The 23,609-nt window shown below is 29.3% G+C and overlaps 2 protein-coding genes across 2 annotated transcripts in view; one reads left to right on the top strand and one right to left on the bottom strand.

The window, feature by feature from the left end:
* The first annotated feature begins 241 nt into the window (after nucleotides 1-241).
* LOC123297014 (nucleolar GTP-binding protein 1) lies at nucleotides 242-4,933 on the top strand. The gene is made up of 5 exons (XM_044878776.1): nucleotides 242-382; nucleotides 468-742; nucleotides 1,862-2,099; nucleotides 3,359-4,546; nucleotides 4,713-4,933. Exons 1-5 carry the CDS (start codon nucleotides 335-337, stop codon nucleotides 4,866-4,868), a joined length of 1,905 nt encoding a protein of 634 aa, XP_044734711.1. The 5' UTR covers nucleotides 242-334; the 3' UTR covers nucleotides 4,869-4,933.
* A 10,344-nt stretch (nucleotides 4,934-15,277) lies between these two features.
* Nucleotides 15,278-23,609, bottom strand: part of LOC123296842 — a 389,524-nt gene continuing 381,192 nt past the window's right edge. Inside the window, exons 5-6 of the mRNA XM_044878515.1 lie at nucleotides 15,830-15,944; nucleotides 15,278-15,458 (exon numbers count right to left, since the gene is read on the bottom strand). Coding sequence (XP_044734450.1) covers nucleotides 15,324-15,458; nucleotides 15,830-15,944 — 250 coding nt within the window. The 3' untranslated portion in view covers nucleotides 15,278-15,323. The remainder of the gene's footprint in view (nucleotides 15,459-15,829; nucleotides 15,945-23,609) is intronic.

Here is a 23,609-nt window from a genome sequence, read left to right on the forward strand (position 1 = left end):
TAATTGGTGTTTTTAATATTTTTAATATGATACATGCAATTTTTCACACTACACTTTACTCTTTTGTGCTTTTAAATTGAGGTAAATATTTTCCAAACGCCATAATTTAATTTTTTTTATAAATTATTTATTATTAAAGCTGTAACTTGAAATTAGTTTATACTTTGACAACCAGGTGTCATGCCTCCATTTGTCAGATTCCAATAATGAACAAACCTAATATGAAGAATATTTTGTTTTTTGAAAGTTGTAACATAACCTAAAATTCTTTTTAAATTACGCCACATGGCGTAGACATTAACATATTAAAGTAAAGAATTATTAAAAACGAAAAATGTCAATGTACAATTTTAAAAAAATCGCTGTGGTCCCTCCAGCAAAGGTAATTAAATGAGAAAAGTAGCAAATGAAAATAATCGTAATAGAAAACTAAATAACATACCTAATTATTATTTTTAAATTTTCAGGACTTCATCGATATAATATTATCGAAAACACAAAGAAAAACTCCAACAGTAATTCATAAGAATTATAAAATATCTCGTATACGTGCATTTTATATGCGAAAAGTTAAATTTACTCAACAAAATTTCCATGATCGTTTAAGTCGAATTTTACAAGAGTTTCCTAAATTGGATGATGTACATCCTTTTTATGCTGATTTGATGAATGTTTTGTATGATAAAGATCATTATAAATTGGGTTTGGGTCAATTAAACACTGCCAGACATTTAATTGATAAGTAAGTGAAATTTTTTTTTTTGAAAAAGTTTTTGTCAAGTGATATCTTTAAGGATGTACGAGCGCCAATACAATTTTGAACTCTAGTGCAATGAGTTTGAACTAAGTCTGAATCAATTCCGAAAATTTTAGAAGCGGTTTTCCAAATTATTTAAATAAATAAGTGACTTAGAAAGTAGGCATATTTAATATTGGTCTTATGGGTAAACGATAGATTCTCAAACTATTCAGCTTTCGATATTTCGAAAACACAAGGCAGATATCGATAAATTGTATTCTTATTTTTCGTCTACATTCATGAAGTTATAACAAAATTCATCATCAAAGTCTAAAATAAGGTACAAATAGTTTCAAGTACAAGTCTAAACTTACCTTGGCGCTCGTTCTACCTTAAATCAGTTAAAAATCCGTTTCGTAGGAAATATTATTAAATTTATCCAACTTACCTAACGATTTGTACGTCCTTAAATGAGCTGGCGGAACGAATGAATGTAGACCTGCTATGGGTACCGGGGTACAGGGACATTCCAGGAAATGGTGAAGCCGGCGAGCTTGCAAGATATGGCACGATGCTGCCGGACATAAGCATCAATAAATAACCGGGAGTTCCATTTGCGAACTGCAAGTTACTCCTGAAAGAGGATATTCTGAAAAAAGCCAATCTTAGATGGAAGGGAGAACGTACTTGTGGTACTACAAGACAGATATGGTCTGAGTACAATCGCAGGCGTTCCGAAGTTCTATCACTTCCAAGGGCCCCTGTTCGCAAAGTTGTTGCGGCTATCACAGACGACCTCTCCGACCTAAAGTCAGTCGACGTCAAATCCCTCCTGCTGTTCTAAAACAGCTCCAAATGGTTCATGGAGTAGTGGCCGGGGATGGGCAAACCCATTTACGGTATCACAACGGACCCTATGGTCTTAGTGTGTCCTACCCCAGGACAGCCACTCTAACCTAACCAACCTAACGATTTAAAAAAAAACGCTATAGTTATAAAAAAATTCAGGTGATTTCTGAGGACTCATTTTACTAATATTGTGAGTTTCGTGAAGTTCTTGTCAACCTAATAACAGTTTTGCGGGGAAATACCTTCAGTAATAATTTTATATTTAATTTACAGCGTAGCCAAAGATTATGTACGATTACTCAAGTATGGAGATTCTTTATATCGTTGCAAGCAGCTTAAACGTGCTGCTCTTGGTCGTATGGCCACCATAATGAAAAGACAAGCAGCAAATTTAACATACTTGGAACAAGTTCGTCAACATTTGGCTCGTTTACCTTCAATTGATCCTTACACAAGAACTATAGTTATTTGTGGTTTTCCAAATGTCGGTAAAAGTTCATTTATAAATAAGGTATGTATTTTCGAACATAAGTTCACACTTTTATCGAATAGGGAATATTCATGTATTTTTTTTATATTTTTAATTCATTGTTTACACCGTTATAACAAAGTAAAAAATATAAATACTGCTTAAAAATGTTGTAATTAAGTGTAAATAAATATTTAAAATACATTATAATTTTGATATATTTAAACGCAGTTTTTTGGCGCTCTCTGTTGATGATGCATAAGTACGTGATCTGTCAATTGGTGACAGTTCAATGTATAATTTACACTTTAAAAAAATGAATTTACAACACAGAATTTACACTTGTTATTATTAAATTTTATAATAAAAAGCCGTAGAATAATATAATTTAATGAAATACCATATAAAATGTAAGTAATTTATATCATACAGTATGTCAACAAATTTGACAAGCCCGTACTTTGATGTCACGTCCGTAAAAAAATTTGAATTTCCGTTTTAGAAATTTTTAAATGCCCTCACTGAATTTGTACTTTTATTAATTAATTTTAAGTAATTAAAAAGAATATTAATTACTAAAATAATGGTTAAAGGTGCAATTTCATGCTGACGCTTGACGCTGGTTAAGAGCGTCAAATCTAGTCACGTGGTCCGATTTCGACTAGAGTGCCATCTTTAATAATTCTAGCGTCAAAGCTAAACATTGTTTAGCTTTTTACACTGAGTACTTTCGTAAACTTTGATCTGTCTTCAAATTCAAATCTCTCTAACAAATCTTATAACTATTAGACAATTATTTTTATAAATATTGTGACAAGTGATTACTTGTCACAATAAAATTCTTTTTCGCTTAATTGAAGCTATCTCTGCTTCGTAAATTTTTTTTTGGCATTCGTAAATCCATTTCTGATATTTGTTGGCACCAATCATTTTTTGATTTGTAATAAAATATCCAGCTACGTATAAATACTCAATCTTTACTAATAAAGTCACAGATTCTGTTTACGTTTTTTTGTTTTGACGCTTTCACGCAAGGTTATGAGGTTTGACGCTTGACGCTCGTTGATTTGACGCTAGAATTATTAAAGATGACGCTCTAGTCGAAATTGGACCACGTGACTAGATTTGACGCTCTCAACCAGCGTCAAGCGTCAGCATGAAATTGCACCTTTAGTTGAAATGTCCAATCATTAAAGTTACAGAAGAAAAATATTTGAACCAAATTTAAATTTCATGAATATTCCCTATTGTACATTTTCGTCATAGAAAATCGATCTCATGTATTGTATTTTGTTTTATAGATTACAAGAGCTGATGTCGAAGTACAACCTTACGCATTTACAACAAAAAGTTTATATGTTGGTCACACAGATTATAAATACTTGCGATGGCAAGTTATTGATACACCTGGAATCCTAGATCATCCATTAGAAGAACGTAACGTGATTGAAATGCAAGCAGTAACAGCGTTAGCGCATTTACGTGCTGCAATACTTTATATTTTTGATATTTCAGAACAATGTGGCCACACTTTAGAAGAACAAGTAAATTTATTTGAAAGTATACGTCCTTTGTTTGCAAATAAACCGCTAATTACAGTAATTAATAAAGTAGATGTATTAAAATTGGATGATTTAGCACCAGAACGTCGAAAAATATTAGCTTCGATTGAGGATGATAACGATATTGAAGTTATTGAAATGTCGACTGTGAATGATTTAGGTGTAATGGAAGTAAAAACCGCTGCATGTGAAAAATTACTAAGCTATCGAGTAGATCAAAAAATGAGAACGAAAAAAGTTGACGGTGTACTAAATCGATTACATGTTGCAATACCAAAACCACGTGATGAGAAAGTACGACCACCTTGTATTCCAGAAAGTGTTTTACAAAAAAGACAAAAGGAAGATCAAAAGAAACGGAAATTGGAACGACATATCGAAGAAGAATTGGGTGATGATTATGTTTTGGATTTGAAAAAGAATTATGTTGAAATACCTGAAGAAGAACGATATGATATTATTCCTGAATTCTGGGAAGGTCACAATATTGCTGATTATATCGATCCAGAAATATTTGATAAACTTGCCGAATTAGAAAAAGATGAGGAATTACGAGAAGAATCTGGAATGTATGTTGTACCGAAAATTGAATTGGATGATACAATCAAAGAAATTAAAGCATTGGCTTTACAAATTCGTAATAAGAAAGCAATTCTACGAGATGAATCTAGAATTAATAAACAAAAAACAACACCTGTTATGCCAAGAAATACAACGGCTAAAGCACGTGGCAGATCTGTTACACGTTTGTGTAATGAAATGCGAGATCTTGGTGTTGATATTGATCCATCTGATGATGCACACTTTACGAAAACGCTGAAAAGGACACGATCTCGTTCTTTGTCTCAGGCTGCTGTTGCTTCTAAAAAGATGCGTTCATCTTCACGTAGTGTACCCAGAGATGAACAAGGAATTAAAGACGTTGCGGTACGTATATTAATTGTTATAATTCTTTTATTACGCAAAATTTATTCCCGTTCAGATAGCCCTATTTTTTTGCTTTTTAACACTACAACCCCCTTTTTGCCGATCCTAACTATTTGAAATAATATTATTTTTTCATTTTTTTTAATTTTTAACATTTATTTTTTAGATGAAAAGGAAACTTAAACAAATCGCCCATCGTGCAATTGCAAAGAAGGTTGGTAAAATGGGTCTTAAAGGTGAAGCTGATAGATTTATTGGTACTAAAATGCCTAGACATTTGTACGCTGGTAAACGAGGAGTTGGAAAAACGGATAGACGTTAGATTAATTAATGTTATGATGATGTTTACAAAAAATGTAAAACTGTACATTTATAAAATGATTCCGATAACATCAATTATTATTTTCATATATATTTAATAAAAGTTCAGAATGATATGAAAATTTTTTATTCATTATCTTTAATATTTTCTTTTCAGATTTTAATTTAACACAAAAAAAAGGACACTACATTCGCTATCAATTGCCAAAATCTGTTTTGGCAATTAGAAACTATACATCCAATCGATACATAAACCCGATTTTTGTATTTTTTGGATAAAAATTACCTTACATACAGAGTTTTATCGAAATCAGAAACAAAAATTTTTTCCCGATTTTTTTCGATTTTTTCTAAGGGGTACCCCTTGAGAAAAATACAAAAAATCGAAAATTTTTTTTGCCTTCGATATCGATAAAAATCATTATATAAGATAATTTTGACCTAAAAAATCCAAAAATCGGGTTTATTTAATAATTGGATGCGTGGTTTTTGAGGTATATTCCAAAATTGGACACGAGGAGCGATTTTTTCAGAAACAATGCATCCAATCGATTTATAAATCCGATTATTATTGAAAATAGCAAAAAATCTTGACCCTGTTGACCTATGTTGCTCAACTCGACCTCACTTACTTCCTGAGCCCGCTATGAAAATTTTAGCTTTATATCTTTTTTTGTTTTTGAGTTATCGTGTGGACAGGCAGACGGACAGACAAGCGAAACTGGACTAATTAAATGATTTCATGAACATCTAGATCAAAATTTTGTTCGTAGCATCAATAGTTTTAGGCGTTATAAACTCGGGATTAAACTTAGTATACCTTGATATATTTCATATATACACGGTATAATAAAAGAAGACAATTTAAAAATTGTTTTAATACATTTTATTATAATAATAATATTTTGGGTATACTTACAAAGTATATTTTGATTGATCTATTTTTTTCAAATTTTTCAACTATGTGGAATGCCTATACTAAATATTATAATAATCAAATATGTATTTTTCTATTCACATTAGCCAAAAATAAAGATAAATATATCTTTGAGACTAGAGTAAATTTATTTTACTTATTTTTATTTTACTTTTCATTTAATGTAACTAAAATTATAATTAGAAGTCTTTAAGGTCTGTCTACATTTGCCATTCGACGCGACGAGCCAATTAACTTCACCAAAATAACGATCTGTCTATACATCGGCATAATGTAGATGGACTTTAGTATAATTCATTGACTTTATAGTTATACATAGACCAAGCATCGCCTATCTTTCCGTAGGTACAGTGAGAAGCGTGCCAACAACTGAGGTAATTGCTTAGGTCAGCTAGGGACATTTATCAAAATAATATAGGGACATTTATTAAAAAAAACATACATTGAATGTTAAATTTTCATATCACAAATTGTTTTACATAAAATATCGTGATTTCACAGAACTTTTTCGACTTAAAAAATATTTATTACGTATCACTTTACATTTTTTCTTACGAATCTACAATGGTTGCGTCTAAGCAATTACCTTAGATGTTGACACACTTAAAATCGTTTGACACTCAGTCTATATAACTCTAAGGTCAATGGTATAATTCTAAATCCATTAGCATTTAATTTCATTGTTTAACTGAATTATTTAATATTTTTTTAAAAATATTTCATGTTTGATTGATTGAATCCTAATGGATTTAAATATTTAATTTTAAACAAACGGTGCTAATATAATAATTAAACAAAACAAACAGAAAATTATATGAATAATCTTAGGAATAAAGTCATGCATTTTGCTATACAATCGTATAAAGCTAAAAGCGTAATGCTCTCTCTGTTCAATTGTTTGATTTATATAACTTAGGTATTATATTTTATATTATATTATATTTTACTGAAAATTATTATTATTAAAAATAATTAGTTTGAAATATAAAAATTTAATGAAGATTTTCATTTATACAATGAAAAATTTAATTAATCTTAATTAATTCAAAAATAATAGTAGTTAAATTGTACAATTATTAGGGTTGTCTACATTAACTATTAGGGTTGCCCACTTTATTTGACAAAAAAAAAAAAAAAAAACTAAACTGTTTGAATAGGGGTTCAAATTTTTAGAGAATTTTATCCTCTACAACTTTTATAATAAATTTAAATACGATTAAAGGCAAAGGAAACGAGATATTCTCAAAAAAATCTGATTTTTGCGACCTTTGTTCATCCCTCTACATCGAAGTAGCATGAATATTTTATATAATTATAAAAAAGCTACACAAATAATTAAATAAATAACTTTTAACAGAATTAAATTTACAGTGATGTTTCCATTTTTTTTATTGAAATATAAATAATATTCAAAACATTACAAATAAAACACTTTACATGCTTTGAACAGAAATGTTCAAAATAGTTATTTTACATAAGTTTTTAAAAAATTTGATAACACTAACAGTTAACAATTTTCAACACCTATTTATAAAAATATCTATAAATCATATTAGCAATAGTCAATTTTATCATTATTTATAATATTTTTGGTAAGAATTATTTCTAAAAATTGAAAAAAGAATAACGAATGTCCATTATATTATTTATAAACTATTATATCTGTAATTATTTATAAATTTAGATGATTAAAATTATTTATATATAGATGATTAAATATAAAATAATTATTTTTACATTTTTACTTTTTATGAATTTTTCAAATATAATTGTTATATAAGTTTAAGTTTATGCAAATTGTACAATTTATAATCGGAAAAGTTATTAATTTTATAACGTCGTATAACGTCCAAAACATCTAGATGAATTTTTTTTAAAACAGAACCTATTGAAGAAAATTGATTTACTCGATATTTTCAATTGTCCCGGCCCAATCTTCTTACGAGGTTTTTGAAGTAACGAAGCTTTATTAACGGTTAATAATTCACTTATTGCGTTTCCTATGCTTTTAAGCCTCTATGTTATATATAACCAGGGCGGCCAGATTGTATAATCGAATACAAAAAGTGTATAATATGGTTATTTTATGTATCCAGTTTGTATAACAGATTGCCTCGTATAATTGGATACAAAAATAAAAATTCAAACGTGAAGTAAATTTTGTGAGAGTTAAAATACAGATTATTTGAGATAACGAGAGTTCGAACATTTCTTAATCGTAGATGGCGTGATGCGCTTGTCGCTCTTTCGAAAACTATTCTTATCGAAATGGACGCTCTCTGAGTAATATCCGTTTACAAGTAAACGTAAAAGAGACTTTTTAACGCAGCGCCACTTGCTACTGGAACTGTTTTTTTTAACAATTTTGTCGCTTTGTATAATGAGATTTGATTCTGTATAATTTCAGTGACCAAGCGGCATAAAATAAGTTGGCTCTACTGACAGTCCTGTATATTACCTTTTTGCTCGCAATGGACAAGAATGACACTATGACCGATTAAAAGTCATCTATAAAAACATTGATACTTAACTCATTTAGTTGTTATTTTCATTTCTTTAATATAATTATAATATCTAAATATAAAGAATGAGTTATATTTCTTAATCGAATTAAATATTAATTTTTTTAATTAAAGATGAACATTTTTCTTTTTTACTTTCTTTAAATGAAAAAGTAAATGAAATAGTAAATTAAAATAAAAAATAAATAATGATAAAAATGTTAATAGCTCAGAGAATACAACAGAAAAGTAATTTCATATAACTATTTTGTAAGACTCTCATAACAGCAGAAAAAAATATACCTTGTGTATTATTAAAAATTTTCCCTTATAAATATTTTTCATGACTGCAATTTCTGGCTGAAAACATTTATTTAGTCGTTGCGTTTCGTCCATCTCTGACGCTAGGCAAAATATTAATAATCGATCCTTTTTATCAATTTGTAGTAAACTGAATTTAACGTTTTGATTTCGGTTACGTATCTTAAAAAATGTAATCCATCACCGTGTATGACTGTGCAAAATTTCAAATCGATATTCCTATAAATAACAAAAATATTAGAGTGTCTTCATCTTAAATGCGACACACTGTATATAAAAAAGTTCAACTCAAAAAAAAGTTCTTAAGTGAAACCTTAACTCAACCCATCATACGTAATCAAATAACAAATTTTATGAACTGATAATTTTTTAATAAAACACCATATAAATAATACCAATAACAATATTACAGTACTCGTACAATATAATCTGTATTTTCTTTTTAACCACAATTTTCTTTTAAAGAATAAACGAATAATATCGTGATACATTTGTGAGTTTGGGTACTTACGTTGGCAGCAACTTCGATCCGATAATTTAGAAAAGTATTTCATTCTAGAATTTTTGTAGTTCATTCGTGTATACAGGATGATACATGCTTATAGAATATCTAGAAATCTATCTTTTTTTTATACTTACAATCTTGATCCACAGCCAAATGTAGATTTATTGTGTCATTTCATAGAGGCTGAAAATAAAGTGTTAACCATTCCCACGTACTCAATCGTAAGCCTATTCTGCGTCCCAAAGCGAGAGGCGTTCTCAAGAATGGTGCATCTGTCTCAAGAAAAGGATATAACCGGTTTCAACCAAAATAATCGATGTGGGATCGTCCGCTATGGTAGTGTGTGTATGGCGGGGGGAACGGGTTGTTAGATAGCCTACAACGCTAAATGTGTCGGGAAACATTCAGAGTGACAACAGTACATCTAGTAATTACATAGAAACATTTGTTTTATCCCTAACGGTTTACAAAATGGGTCCTACGGACCAAAGACCCAATTGACCTATGTTGCTCTTTTACGAACTCGACCTCACTTTTAACGTCTTAAGCACACTATAAAAATTTCAGCTTGATATCTCTTTTCGTTTTTGAGTAATCGTGATGACAGACGGACAGACGACAGACGGAAAACCAAAATTTTTTTCGTCGCATCAATATATTTAAGCGTTACAAACTTGGGACTAAACTTAATATACCTCAGTATATTTCATATACATGGTATAAAAATAGCACGCCGTACATTTAATAATACTTTTCTGTGTGTGATGTGTGACTGTATTAGTGTGTAATATTTCTATAGTTATTCTTTTTATTACTTATTTTGTTTCGAAGAATCTATATCAAGTATTATTTAACAAAAAAAAGAAAATTATATTAAAGTAAATGTTATCTTTCAATGTTATTGTTTCAATACTATAACTTTTACTTTATAAGATTTTCCACCTTTTCAGAATTTTAGAAGAGTAAATTTAAAAAATAATTGCTTTTATACTCATCTCAACATATTTCTGGAGTGATTCTTTTTCTTTAATTTTGACAAGGGTAAGTAAATACATATATGCTCGATATACAAAGTCGAACTAAGGATTCCATTGATGAAAAGACTGTAATATATTGTAAATACTAATTATTCCCGAATCGTAACGTAGTGTATTTGTAAAGATTTATAAAATGTACAATGGCAGTTTCTTATTCTTATTTACAATAGGTATATTTGCATATGTATACAGGGTGTTTCGTGACTCGATAGACAGAGCTTAAGAGCGTATTCTTTGGACAATTTTAAGTCGAAAGTGCCTTATATACATTTGTCCAAAACCCAATAGTTAAGGAGCTATGGTCAATATTAAATTTAACCAATAAAGTAGTTTAATGTTATATAAATTTATTCATTACTAGAAGGACTATTTTAGTCCATGTATTGCTCCAGAAAAGCTTCTTCGTCGGAATGTTCTGTATGAGACGTTCTCTCACATTTAAGAACACTCGTTTATTAGAAATTCTTCGATCAGAAAATCGTCTCTGATATTCCTGCGCTGTCTTGCATTCCAGCCACAATATTTGAAAATACAGTTAATATCGGTATATTCTTGATTTTTTAAGGTAGCTCTCCTCTTGACTATTACCTTTAGGGGCATTATATTGCACATAACTCCTTAACTTTTGGGTTTTGGACAAATGTATATCAGGCACTTTCTACTTAAAATTGTCAAAAGAATACGCTCTTAAACTATATGCATCGAGACAACCAACCGGAAAGAAATAGGTATTTATATACGGAACACCCTGTATAAGTACCTATTTTTATAGCATTTTTTGACTGTTTCGTTAAATTGAAAACATGCAGAATCAAAATTAACTTTTTATTTAAGTTATAACTATTTTATTTAATTGAATAAGCCTATAATTGAAACAAATTCAAAATTACTTAACTAGAAGTTACATCATGGTCGCCACCAATGGAGAAAAGGACAGGAAAGGTAAGCTGCCCCCCTAAGGACTCGAAAAAATTGAACTCAATTGTAGTCATTTCTCGTCCGATATAAATTTCCCGCCCAAAAGATTTTTTTTTTATTAAAATTTTTATATTTTACAATTAACAAATATGATTTTTATGTTTTATTCAGCACCGTGACCCCTCATACCCTCTCTCCGGACATTGGCTGGCGACGTTCTTGGTAAACTGTATTTATAATCAATCAGCCTTAACACACATTTAAAAAACTTTAACAAAATCTTACAATAAATTTTATACAATTTGATAAAGAAAATTATTATTTCAAACCTAATAAATAATTTTTCAAAATAAAAATAATTTTCGATATACTTTTAAATCAAATATGTTATTTTATATAATTATGTTAATAATAAAATTTAAAAATATTACTAAACAAAAAATATTTTTTAAACAACGCTTTTTTTTTTTAGTTTTTTTGGTCAGTGAAAAAAAAATGGCAAAACTAGTTTTAGGAGATGTTTATTGAAAATTTTAGATGCATTATTTAAAAAGTATTTGGTAGGTATTAACTTTTAATATTTAACATTATAATTATTAATATTTACACAGGAAAACTGTTTTCATAGAAATTAATTAAAAAATACATCATAGAAAAAATACAATCAATTTGGCACAATTGTTTATTTGGTTGTACCATCTTCGTACTCAAAAATCGATTACCCCGGGGTGGGGGGGGGGTTTGTGCTTAAACTCTTTTGCCACCAATAAAAAAAAACAACTGTGCCAAAATTAAAATTTAAAAGATGCAACATTTTTTTTCCATAGATATTTAATTTTATTGTACTACAAGACATGTATTATATACAAAAATGGTAAACTGAACTTGTTCAATTAGAACGTTATTGAGGTTGAATTCTTACTTTGACAATATTATATTTATATTATATAACAAATACTGTCAAATATATATTATATAAAGACTATTGTTATATTGAGAACTATTTAAAAATATTCAATTAATTTTAGATATTGTCAATATTTATAGAATATTTTTGAATAAATATATTGTTTTGTTTGTTTTATGTACGTGTTATATAAGATCTTATTTAAGATTGTCATTTTAAAATAGTATGCCATAGTTTATAAAAAAAAACAACGGGGAAAATCGTTGGAGCCGTTTCGACGTTTTCTTAAAATGAAGCATATCTAGATCGATTTTTCGTCCCAAAAAACCCCTGCATACTAAGCGTGTAACCACGCCATCTAATGATACCTATCTTTAATGTTTCAATGTCGGTAAAGCAGTTAACTGCTCCCAATTAAAAAAGTAAAAGTGTTACTACCCGCCAATAGATGACAGTAAGAATCACATTATTCAGTTTTACCTGAAAACACGGATAAATCGACAAGCAAGATCGATTTTTCGCTTGAAAAAACCCCTGCATACTGATTTTTTAATAATTAACACGTACAAAATAAACTACAAAACAATTTGCTTTCAGTGAGCACCTATTATCAATAGCATCTTTGTTACGACCGAGCTTTAATTTTATAAATAATTGTAAAATTGTTGTCATTTTAAAAATATTACTTATTTTTTCTGGTTGAAATTATAGGAAGTATTCATTGATAAATATTTTTCTTTTATAAAATGAATAATACTGAAAAATACTTTTACTAAGTTTAAAAAAAAAAGAAGTTTATTAAGAAAACCAAAAGTAAGTTGTAGCATTGATCAATTTCTAATACGTGGTTATATAAAATTGTCTATTATTTTAAATAATTCCACTTAAAGTATTTCGATATCGAAGAAATAAAAATAATCCAAAAAGTTTGAAATTTTACTTATCAATTAATCATTCTTTTATACGTCTTTTGTGAAAAATTCATATCGATTATCTGAACGGTTTAGGAGAAATTAACTATCAACAGAGTTTTTTTTCTTTTTTTGTAATAATTTTGCATTTAAAGACTCCTTCCACTATGATAAAACACATGCTTTGTTTAAGTAGTGTTTTATTGGATGAACTTGATTTTGAGGAATGTATTTCTTATTAATTGATTATAATACGAGTAAGTTAATTATCTCGTAAATTAGGCCTTAGATCCAAATTTGGTAGAGAACATTTTCTTCTTTTTTTTCTCAGCTTTTTCAGGAGGCAATAGTTTTGCAGTCAATAATAGAACACCTTGTATACCACCATGTAGAAAGGACTCTTAAAGAGACAATCGACTTGAAATTTATACAGAAGTCGTATTAAATACTCATTCATCGACACACAAAATATCAGTTTTTTCGTAACACTTTCGATTTGGTATCGAAACACCTTAATATTCTTTTCGTTTTATTTTTGATCAAAATGCTAAAACTCACCTTAGCTCTTCGAAAAATAACAGTACTTATCATCATTATTTATAGTTTTTGCTAAAATGGTTATTTAAAATTTTTACTTTATTAACTATTAATAATTATCTAGGATTGATTTTGTATTTTTATTTTTTTTATAAACTAATATGTACAAATGATATAAATTGAAATCAGTCTCTTAACTTTTTAAATTATATCATATATTTTTTATAATTTTTTCTTTGATATTGCATTTCTGATAAATATTTGGAAAAAATTTTTGTAACTCGATATATATATATAATATATTTTATATACATAATTTTGATAATATTTTTTTGATATAATTAATTACGCATTAAAAAAAAACATAAAAGGCACTTTTTCAAATATTAAAAAAATTATTAAAATGAAAAAACAATTTTTTTTTATAATTTTTTAATTCTTTTTTGAATTTCTAATTTTTAATAATACGTTATTTCTCTTTTCAATTAAATTCAGTTTTTTATACGTTTTGATAATTGTGACAGGGAGCATAGTAGATGTAAGGGACAGGTAAATCGACCGTAGTGCTGTTATCTTATAAAATTTGCAATAAATCATGCGTTTTATTTAAAATAATACATTGTCCTAGTCCTGAAATTAAGCACATAAGTGATTGCTAGCAAAAAACTGACATCTCAACTGAAAAGAATAACTCAAAATTAGTGGGTTTCAAAAAAAAATCCGACTTAATGACGTCATCAGAATCCAAAAAATTTAATTTTGCTCTCTCAAATCCAAATTTCATCCAATTTTGATAAACCAAGTATGTAATCCTACTATATTTGAGTCATACTTTTGAAATTTGTGCTCAAAATTAACCTAGCTCTAATAAGTTTCAAGAATGTGGAATCCTGGTCCTGGAATTAAGCACATAAGAGATAACTAGCGAAAACTGACATCACAGCTGAAAAGAATGGCCCAAAATTAGTGGGTTTTAAAAAAAATTCCAATCAAATCGGATCAAATTTGCCTGGGTTATCAAAAAAATCGAATTTTTTAACTTTATGACGTCATCAGAATCCAAAAAATTTTGCTCTATCACATCCAAATTTAATCCAATTTTGATAAACCAAGTATGTAATCCTACTAAATTTGGGTCATACTTTTCAAATTTGTCCTCAAAATTATTCTAACTCTAATAGTTTCAAGAAGGTGGAGTCCTGGTCACGGAATTAAGCATATAAGTAATAGCTAGCGAAAAACTGACATCGCAAATTTATGACTTTATGTAAATTAATGAGCGCCTTTTACATGATTCTTTACTAACTTTTTGTTTTACGTATAAAACATATTCCACGCCCTAGTTACGGGCCTGTCGATCATGAGCGAGTACATACTCCGACTCGCATTTAGCCGATTGTGTTGATTTGGGTGACTATACCGTGTCCATCACCTTTTTTTGAGTGCTGAATCCACGCCTGTATAACTATAATTTTAAATAAAATTTAAAACGTATAATCAACCATGATAAAAGTCCTAAAAATTGAAGAATCTAGACATTTATAAATTTTTGATGTTTTAGAATAAAAGTACATATATTTTTGACGATAATAATAGATACATACATTTTTCCAAACATTTTCAAATATAACCAGCATATTTTTTTTTTAAATTTTTCATTATATTTTGTACACTTTCTAAGAAATCTAACAAAATACGACTTTTTAATATTTGTTTTTCCTTGATTTTTTTAAATACATATATATTTGATATATAAATTTTTTATTTACATACAAAAAAACATGATATTGTTTTTCTTCATGAATTAAAATATATAATAAATTGTAATGTCTAGTAATAAATTAATGATGATAATATTTAATTACAATTTTTCCATTAATATCTAACTAAATAGTACATAGCCTCTTAATGTAACTAATATTGCTGTTAATGCTGTTAATAATGTTGTTTTCAATGCGAATGTTGCGGTAGCACTTGATGCACTGCATTGATCATCACCATACTCCATACAATGTAACTAAATTTAAATAAAAGACAATTTATTTTCATATTTTTTAAATTTTAATATGAAATAGACATTTAAAAAAAATCCCATTTCTTTTGTCTTAAAAGTTAGTTAAAGTCCAAAAAATGTCATCAAAGCTATCGAAACTGTTTTTTAATCATTCATTTAATTAAAAATTTAATGTTAAATTTCAAATTTTTGCAAGGTAATATGTATAAGCATCTTATATGAATGGTTCTGAATCCAAAGAGTTTATATACAAAGAGAGCGCGAGGGATCTGCTAGCATGTAAGTGGATGCGATATGATGAATGAAAGAGAATAGTCATAGTCATATGTGATAATCATATGATGCATAGAGATTTTGTGTAAATTATTACTTACTTTAATTAGGTTCGAAGACATACGATCCATAAATGAACGAGTGAATTGTGCTGCTTCTTCACCGCATGATTGTCGCATCGTGTTGGTTCCACAATTCATATATTCTTGAAATGAACTGAAAATAAATTTTAAATATGAGTAGTAAAATAGAAGTAAAAATTGGTAAAAGATATATGAAGACACTCGATTTAAATCTGTCGTTTTGATAGTCATATATGAATTTGTTTCTACTTTTTATTAGAGTACAAGCTTGTTATTTAAAAAGTATTTTTTATTTAAAACTATAAAAGGTATGTATAACAAAAATAAGGTGGAAACGATGGGAAAATTAGGCCATGTTTATTTTTCATTGCTAGCCCATATCATTTTTCATTTGATACTCATACCATGAGAGTGTATAAAAAATAACCACCTCGCAATCTTGGTCGATCTGTTATATTGGGTTTAGAATGACGTCTCTTGCATTGCTAACCGTGGATTGCCATCCTAACTAAACGCGTATGCAAAATTTCATACAAACAAGGCAAGTTTAGTAAAAGTTTGTAAAAAATATAAATTATAATCTGTCACCTTGTAAAATATTAAATGAAAAACATTTAATTAACTTTTAATAGAGATGTCACATTCGGTTAAACTATACGTATAAATTTTATCATTACTCAAATTACATAAATAAAAATAGTAGAATCAAATCAGAATTTTATTCGAAAAAACATATCGAGACTCAAATAGAATGGCTTCTACTATTCTGGTTTAATATTAATAATTTTGGATTATACTGCAATTTTCGCCTCATGATTACATGAGTAGTGACATCTCTTGTTGCTACTTATAACCACGTTTTTTAGAGTTCAAGTTTTGAACTTGGCGCCTTCCTTAGAGGTAGCGGCCTTTTACTGTAACTATCTTCATAACATTTTTTCGTGCGAACATAATACACGTGTTTAATGTTACTGTGATAAATTTATAATTTAAAATTTTTTATATTAACTGTGGATAGTAAAATAACCGTGTATTTTTATATTACTTATATATAAAAATGGGTGGTCACAAGAGAAAACACTCCGACCACGGTAAATATGAAAAATGGGAAAAACAACTTCGAAGAATGAAACGCAAATTGAAAAATACAACAAACAGAGGGATAGTGTCAGTGCCGATAAAGAAAATTTAGAAGAAACAACTCCTCTGAATCGCTCAATAGATCAAGGCAAGTGCATATTGGAATTATCTATTATTTAATTAAAAATATTGCATGTTATAAGTGGTGCGTAAAATAAACAATATTAAATAATTTTGAGATCCAGTCGAAAAATAATAAATTTAGTTTATTTATATAATATATTCAATCATAATATATTTTATTAAATTATTTTACGTATGTCATGCATTTCCAAGAAGAAATATGAAATTATAGACGTATTAAATATTTAATCATAGATATACAAAATATTTAGTCATAGACATATGAAATATATAACTATAGACGTTCAAAATATTTTACCATAGATTTACAAAATCATTTAATTTAAATTAGTAACACCTGATTCTGATATGTCGCCATTATGTATAAAACTGTCAATAAATAAACAATACCATTGAGGTTATGCGAGACATAACACAATACGGAAATACACACGGCTGAGCTTATACGAGAGATAAGACATAGCCGAAGACATATGGTTGAACTTACACGAGAGGTAAGGCATAACCAAATAAATCATTTAATTTAAATTAGTAACATCAGATTCTGATATGTCGCCATTATGTATAAAACTGTCAATAAATAAACAATACCGTTGAGGTTATGCGAGACATAACACAATACGGAAATACACACGGCTGAGCTTATACGAGAGATAAGACATAGCCGAAGACATATGGTTGAACTTACACGAGAGGTAAGGCATAACCAAATAAATCATTTAATTTAAATTAGTAACATCAGATTCTGATATGTCACCATTATGTATAAAACTGTCAATAAATAAACAATACCGTTGAGGTTATGCGAGACATAACACAATACGGAAATACACACGGCTGAGCTTATACGAGAGATAAGACATAGCCGAAGACATATGGTTGAACTTACACGAGAGGTAAGGCATAACCAAATAAATTATTTCCTTCTCTTCTCACAAAGATGGTACAAGGCCAGACAGACGACATATTAGAAATCGTAGATCGAGAATCTAATCAAGAGGCATTGTCGACAAATAACGAATTAGACAGAGAAATATTAAAAATTATCGGGGAAACACCGTCAGCAGAACCGCAAGAATTAAAGTTATCCAAGCATATTTCAACTCGGTAGAAAGCCTGGTTGAAAACAGGACGAACAAAAGAGATAAAAGAATTTCTTCTCCAAAAATACCCAAAATTAAACCCAGAATTATTCGCCTCATTCAATGATGGCTCCCTAAAAAGGGACAAATATTTTTCATACACTAAAAATTTAGCTTTCTCCGTATTATCAGAATTAAGTCTTGTTATAGAACCTCCTTTGAAAAAGAATAAAGAGGAAATTGGTTTTAAAATAATGCTATTACAATTGTGGGATACATCACAAATTTTAATTGACTTGTATCGGGGACAAACTGTAGCTAGAAAAGCTTGTATTCCTTGAGTCCAAAATCACGAAATCAAGACAATTCAAGCCAACAAGAATTCGTCGACACTAACTGAGGAATCTGAGGTAAAAATCGCAGGGAGATTAAGCTCGTTCCTCAATAGATGGGCTACAATAACATCAGACCCTTTTATATTGCAATGCGTTAAGGGCTATAAAATACCTTTTATAACGAAACCATATTATCGGAACCATCACCGGAGCGCAAATGGACAAAACCTGAAACTCTTGCATTAAAGTTAGAGATTCAAAGATTATTAAATCTAGGTGCACAGTTGAGGATCAATTTATTTCACCCTTCTTTATAGTTCCAAAATCTGATGGATTCAACAAGTTTATACTAAACCTTAAAAATATCAATCAATACATTGCTATAGACCATTTTAAAACCGTCTGTAAGTTAATAGCACCAAGAATTTGTATGGGAACTATTGATCTTAAGGACGCCTATTTTTTGATTCAGGGCATAAGTCATGTAGAAAATATTTATGGGTGTGGATTATGAATTTGAGTGCTTAGCGTTTGGCATTGCCAACGCGCCCTTTGTATTTACCAAAATGTAAACCAGTTATTAATATTCTTAGAGAGAAAGGGTTTTTATCCGTAGTATATCTTGATGATTTCCTCTGCGTAGCCTTAAAAGACAATTCTTGCATAAAGAATTTAAGAGCAATGACAGAATTACTAACTTCTCTTGGGTTCATTATCAATTGGGATAAAAGTAATTTAAAACCTAGCACATGATTGATTTGGGGTTCTATATTGACACAGAAAAATTCTGTTTGGAGCTAACTGATAAAAAACGAGAGCTTATCTTAAACCAAATAAATACCTTGATGACGAAATGATCTTGTAAAATAATATTATTTGCTCAAATAATCGGTTCATTAATAGCTGCATGTCCAACAGTTGAATACTGTATTTTGCATTGTAAGTTATTAGAAAAAGCTAAAACAGAAGCTCTTGCGCATAACAAAGAAGATTTCGATAAAAGTATGAAGCTACCAAATTATATCTTAGATGATTTAAGATGGTGGAAGGAAAATAAACCCAAAACGTCACGAAAGATTAGAATGGCTATTTATAAAAAAGAAATTTTCTCAGACGCTTCGCTAACCGGATGGGGAGCATATTGTGATGGCAAGCAAGCTCATGGTTGGTGGAAATCAGAAGAAAAAGGGTTACATATTAATAACCTGGAACTTCGAGCTACCTTCCTAGCATTAAAATGTCTCGCAGCTGATCTCTTCCATTGCGAAATTTTGATCAGAGTTGATAATTCAACAGCAAAAGCATATATAAATAAAATGGGTGGATCACAATACCTAAACTTACACTTACTTGCCAAAGAAATTTAGGAGTGGTGCGAAGAGCGCAAAATTTGGCTTTATGCCTCTTATACTGCATCAAAAGACAATAAAGAAGCAGATAAACAATCTCGCATAAAAAATATAGACATGGAATGGAGTTTGGCAGATTACTCATGTAAGCAAATCATAAAACAATTAGAACAAATCATATTTCAATTGATTTATTTGCGTCACGAGTAAACTCTAAATGTAAAAAATATTGCGCCTTCAAGCGTGATCCAGATGCTATTGCTATAGATGTTTTTACAATAAACTGGGAAAGTCATTATTTTTATGCCTTTCAACTTTTTGCCTTAATAACACGAGTACTTCAAAAATAATCAACGACAAGGCTTCAAGTGTTATTGTAATATTCAAACCTAATAAATATCTTTTAACTTCTCCGCTTAGCAATCATCACCATCATCCAATGGCCCAAACACTTATCCTGGCGGCCGCCAGGTTATCAGGGAAGAGAACCAGTAATAGATATTTTAACAGCGTCCCTAGCGGACTTAACATTAAAGCAATGCAATAGCGCATTAAAAAATTGGTGGATATTTTCTATAGGAAACGGACGTGATTCTTTCAATATTGATCCAAACGCAGTTCTGGAATTTTTATCACAAAAATTTAAAAATGGTGCAACATATGGGACGCTGAACACTGCAAGATCTGCTTTTTCGATAATATCAACAAAAATATTGTTTATGATCCATACATTTAGCGTTTTTTCAAAGGAATTTTCAAACTTAGACCCATAAAGCCAAAATATGATTCAACCTGGGACACAGAACCAGTTCTAAGTAAAACAGCCAATTTGTACCCGTTAACCCAATTATCTTTACAGCAATTAACGGTAAAATTGATAATCCTGCTGGCTTTAGGAACAGGACATAGAATGCAAACCTTTGCCTTAATCTCAATAGACAATATCCCACAATACGAAGACAGCGTTCGAATAAAATTCCAGCTATCATAAAAACTTCTAGACCAGGAGCTTTGCAACCGATTTTACATATCCCGTTCTTCGCGGATAAACCAGAACTCTGCGTGGCGAGCACGCTACTCAGATCCCTTGTCACAAAATCTATAAGAGCCGATGAAAAAAGACTATTCATATCTATTCGCTACACAATGCTGGTTCATCTCTAACATTAAGTCGTTGCATAAAGGCTTATTTAACAGAGTGTGGAGTACATGAAAAATTGTATGCCAATAGTAAGCGACATGCATCCACATCAAAAGCAGAAATCTAGATCTCATACGAAAAACAGCAGGATAATCCGAGAGATCGCAGGAGTTTGCCAGATTTTACGAAATACCAATAACAAGTCGATTTAATGACTTTGCGGAAGCAGTTCTTCTTAACTCTTCCAATGAAAACATATCGAAATAGTCACTTATTTAATAATTATGAAAACAGATTGACAATTAGAGTAAATTGAAAAAAAAAAAAAAAAAAAAAAAAAAAAAAAAAAAAAAATTGTTCTCAGGCTCTGAACATCTACTCATGTAATCATGAGGCGAAAATTGCAGTATAATTAAACGATCAAACGAACTTACCTGTACGTGAAGTTCGATCGTAATTATACGATATTTTCGCCGAAATGATTACAGTCCCACCCATACACTAAATCCCTAGGAAATTCTTAAAGAATATCCTTTCCCATAATTCTCTCGAACAATTTTTTAGGCTTTGAAAGTTATGAAGATAGTTACAGTAAAAGGCCGCTACCTCTAAGGAAGGCGCCAAGTTCAAAACTTGAACTCTAAAAAACGTGGTTATAAGTAGCAACAAGAGATGTCACTACTCATGTAATCATTTCGGCGAAAATATCGTATAATTACGATCGAACTTCACGTACAGGTAAGTTCGTTTGATCGTTTAATTATACAGAATGTTCGATTTACATCTAGTCATATAAATATCACAAGTATGACAGAATACATACGTTAAGCAATGCATTTAAGTGAGAGGTATTATATACATGTGTTGAAGCTTCGATATACGTTGAGATAGTTGTAAGACGCTTGGAGAGTGGGAGTTTCTTAGTTGAATAGATGAACTACAACAGATAAGCCACGATACAAGTCACTTTTGCAATTTAATATAACACCTATCATACCTCTTACTTAGATGCAATTCTTAACGCATGTAATCTGTCATACTCTTGATATTTATATGCCTAGATGTAAATCGAACATTCTGGATAAATAGTATTGTCTTAACTTTCTTATGTCTTTACTTAAAACAAGATGAAACGAAGGCTTAAAAGAGTTTTATTAATATTAAAATATCAATATCGTTATATTTAAATGCACAGGAATTTGTAAAAAAAATTTAGTTTTTTGTTCTGATTTAGTATTTGTGAATTATTTTTACTGTACTAAACAAATTTTTTAATGAAAATTGAAAATGTGTTCTGAACAAGTTGAAAATTATAAATACAACGAAAACTAAATGAATTATTTTAATTATATTAATGACTGCAATTTTAGTAGTATTTCATTATTGCAACATAATTTATTTTACCAATTTATTATAAAATAATAAGTACCCAATTTATTATAAAATGAATAATGTGTTTTGAGTGTGCATGCCACACAATTATATTAACAAACCTGAACGCTTCATATTTTAAAATAACATTTTATTAAATACTTGAATTTTTTTCTTAATATTTCCAACAAATAGATAGCTATGAATCTAAATATAAGCGATTTTACCAATTCATTTAATATAATATATACTACAAGTGAAATTTACAAAATTTAAAAAACATCCGACCAATTTTTCGGCTACGGAATCCTAAATTCGCACTCTCCATTAAATTACCTTTCAAATAAAACCAAAAAAATCAAAATCGGTTCATCTGTTTAGGCACTACGATGCCAAGGACAGACAGACAGATACACATAGCGTTCAAACTTATTACACTCTTTTTTTAAGTTCGGGGGTTAAAAATTAAAATATATATGTAGCTTTGTGCACCTCTAGTTCGAAAACTAACCGTAAAAATTTTTGTAGTCGCGAGAGCTTTTGATCAGAACAACCGGAAAAACATTTTGGAGGTGGTTTGAAAAAGTTTCACAGACAACCATTTTCCTATCTTATCGTACGAGATCCTTTGATCAATTAATAAAATTTTTAAAACGCACTTTAAATTGATAACGGAATAGCCATTTATCTGCCTAAAATGTAGCCAGTCATTGTAGTCATTGCTCTTTTCAATCATCGATGGTATTTCATGAAAAAAGATCAATCAATTATTTTAATTGAAAAATATATACAAACTTGTATTATGTTTATTTTATGGAAAACTAAAAAATAGCAGCTTTCTCATTCCATGTGAAATAATAATTACAGTAAACATTCTCTATTTAATCAATTAACAAATAAAAAAAACAGAATTGATTAGGTAAATATCGAATATAAAAATACTTTTAACAAAAAAAGTCGACAAATCAGCACCAGCTTTCAAATAAATAAAAAATCATCAAAATTGGTTCACCTAGTCAAAACTTCTAAGGTAAAAAATATTAAAAAAATACAGTCGAATTTAGAATATTCTTTTTGGAAGTGGGTTAAGACTATAGGATAAAAAATTCTTAGTTCTCATTTGTTCACCTCTAGAAATTCTGGCTCATTTCTGGAAATTTATCAAAATGTAGGTTGTAGAAAGTCATTTAGTTGGAGAAAGATTTAAAAGTTTACGCATCTTTTTGGTGAAAACTTAAAACATTAAGCCTTGCTTCCATTCAAACCCTAACACTAACAGTCCGCTGTTCAGGCAAA

The sequence above is a fragment of the Chrysoperla carnea genome, chromosome 3 (assembly GCF_905475395.1).
Source record: "Chrysoperla carnea chromosome 3, inChrCarn1.1, whole genome shotgun sequence".
Taxonomy (NCBI): Eukaryota; Metazoa; Arthropoda; class Insecta; order Neuroptera; family Chrysopidae; genus Chrysoperla; species Chrysoperla carnea.

Bases quoted from the DNA above. Each gene is read 5' to 3' on its own strand.
- LOC123297014 (XM_044878776.1), top strand. From the start codon at position 335: ATGTCAATGTACAATTTTAAAAAAATCGCTGTGGTCCCTCCAGCAAAG. The intron at 383-467 runs GTAATTAAATGA...TTAAATTTTCAG, and splicing joins CTGTGGTCCCTCCAGCAAAG to GACTTCATCGATATAATATT. The intron at 4,547-4,712 runs GTACGTATATTA...TTTATTTTTTAG, and splicing joins AAGGAATTAAAGACGTTGCG to ATGAAAAGGAAACTTAAACA.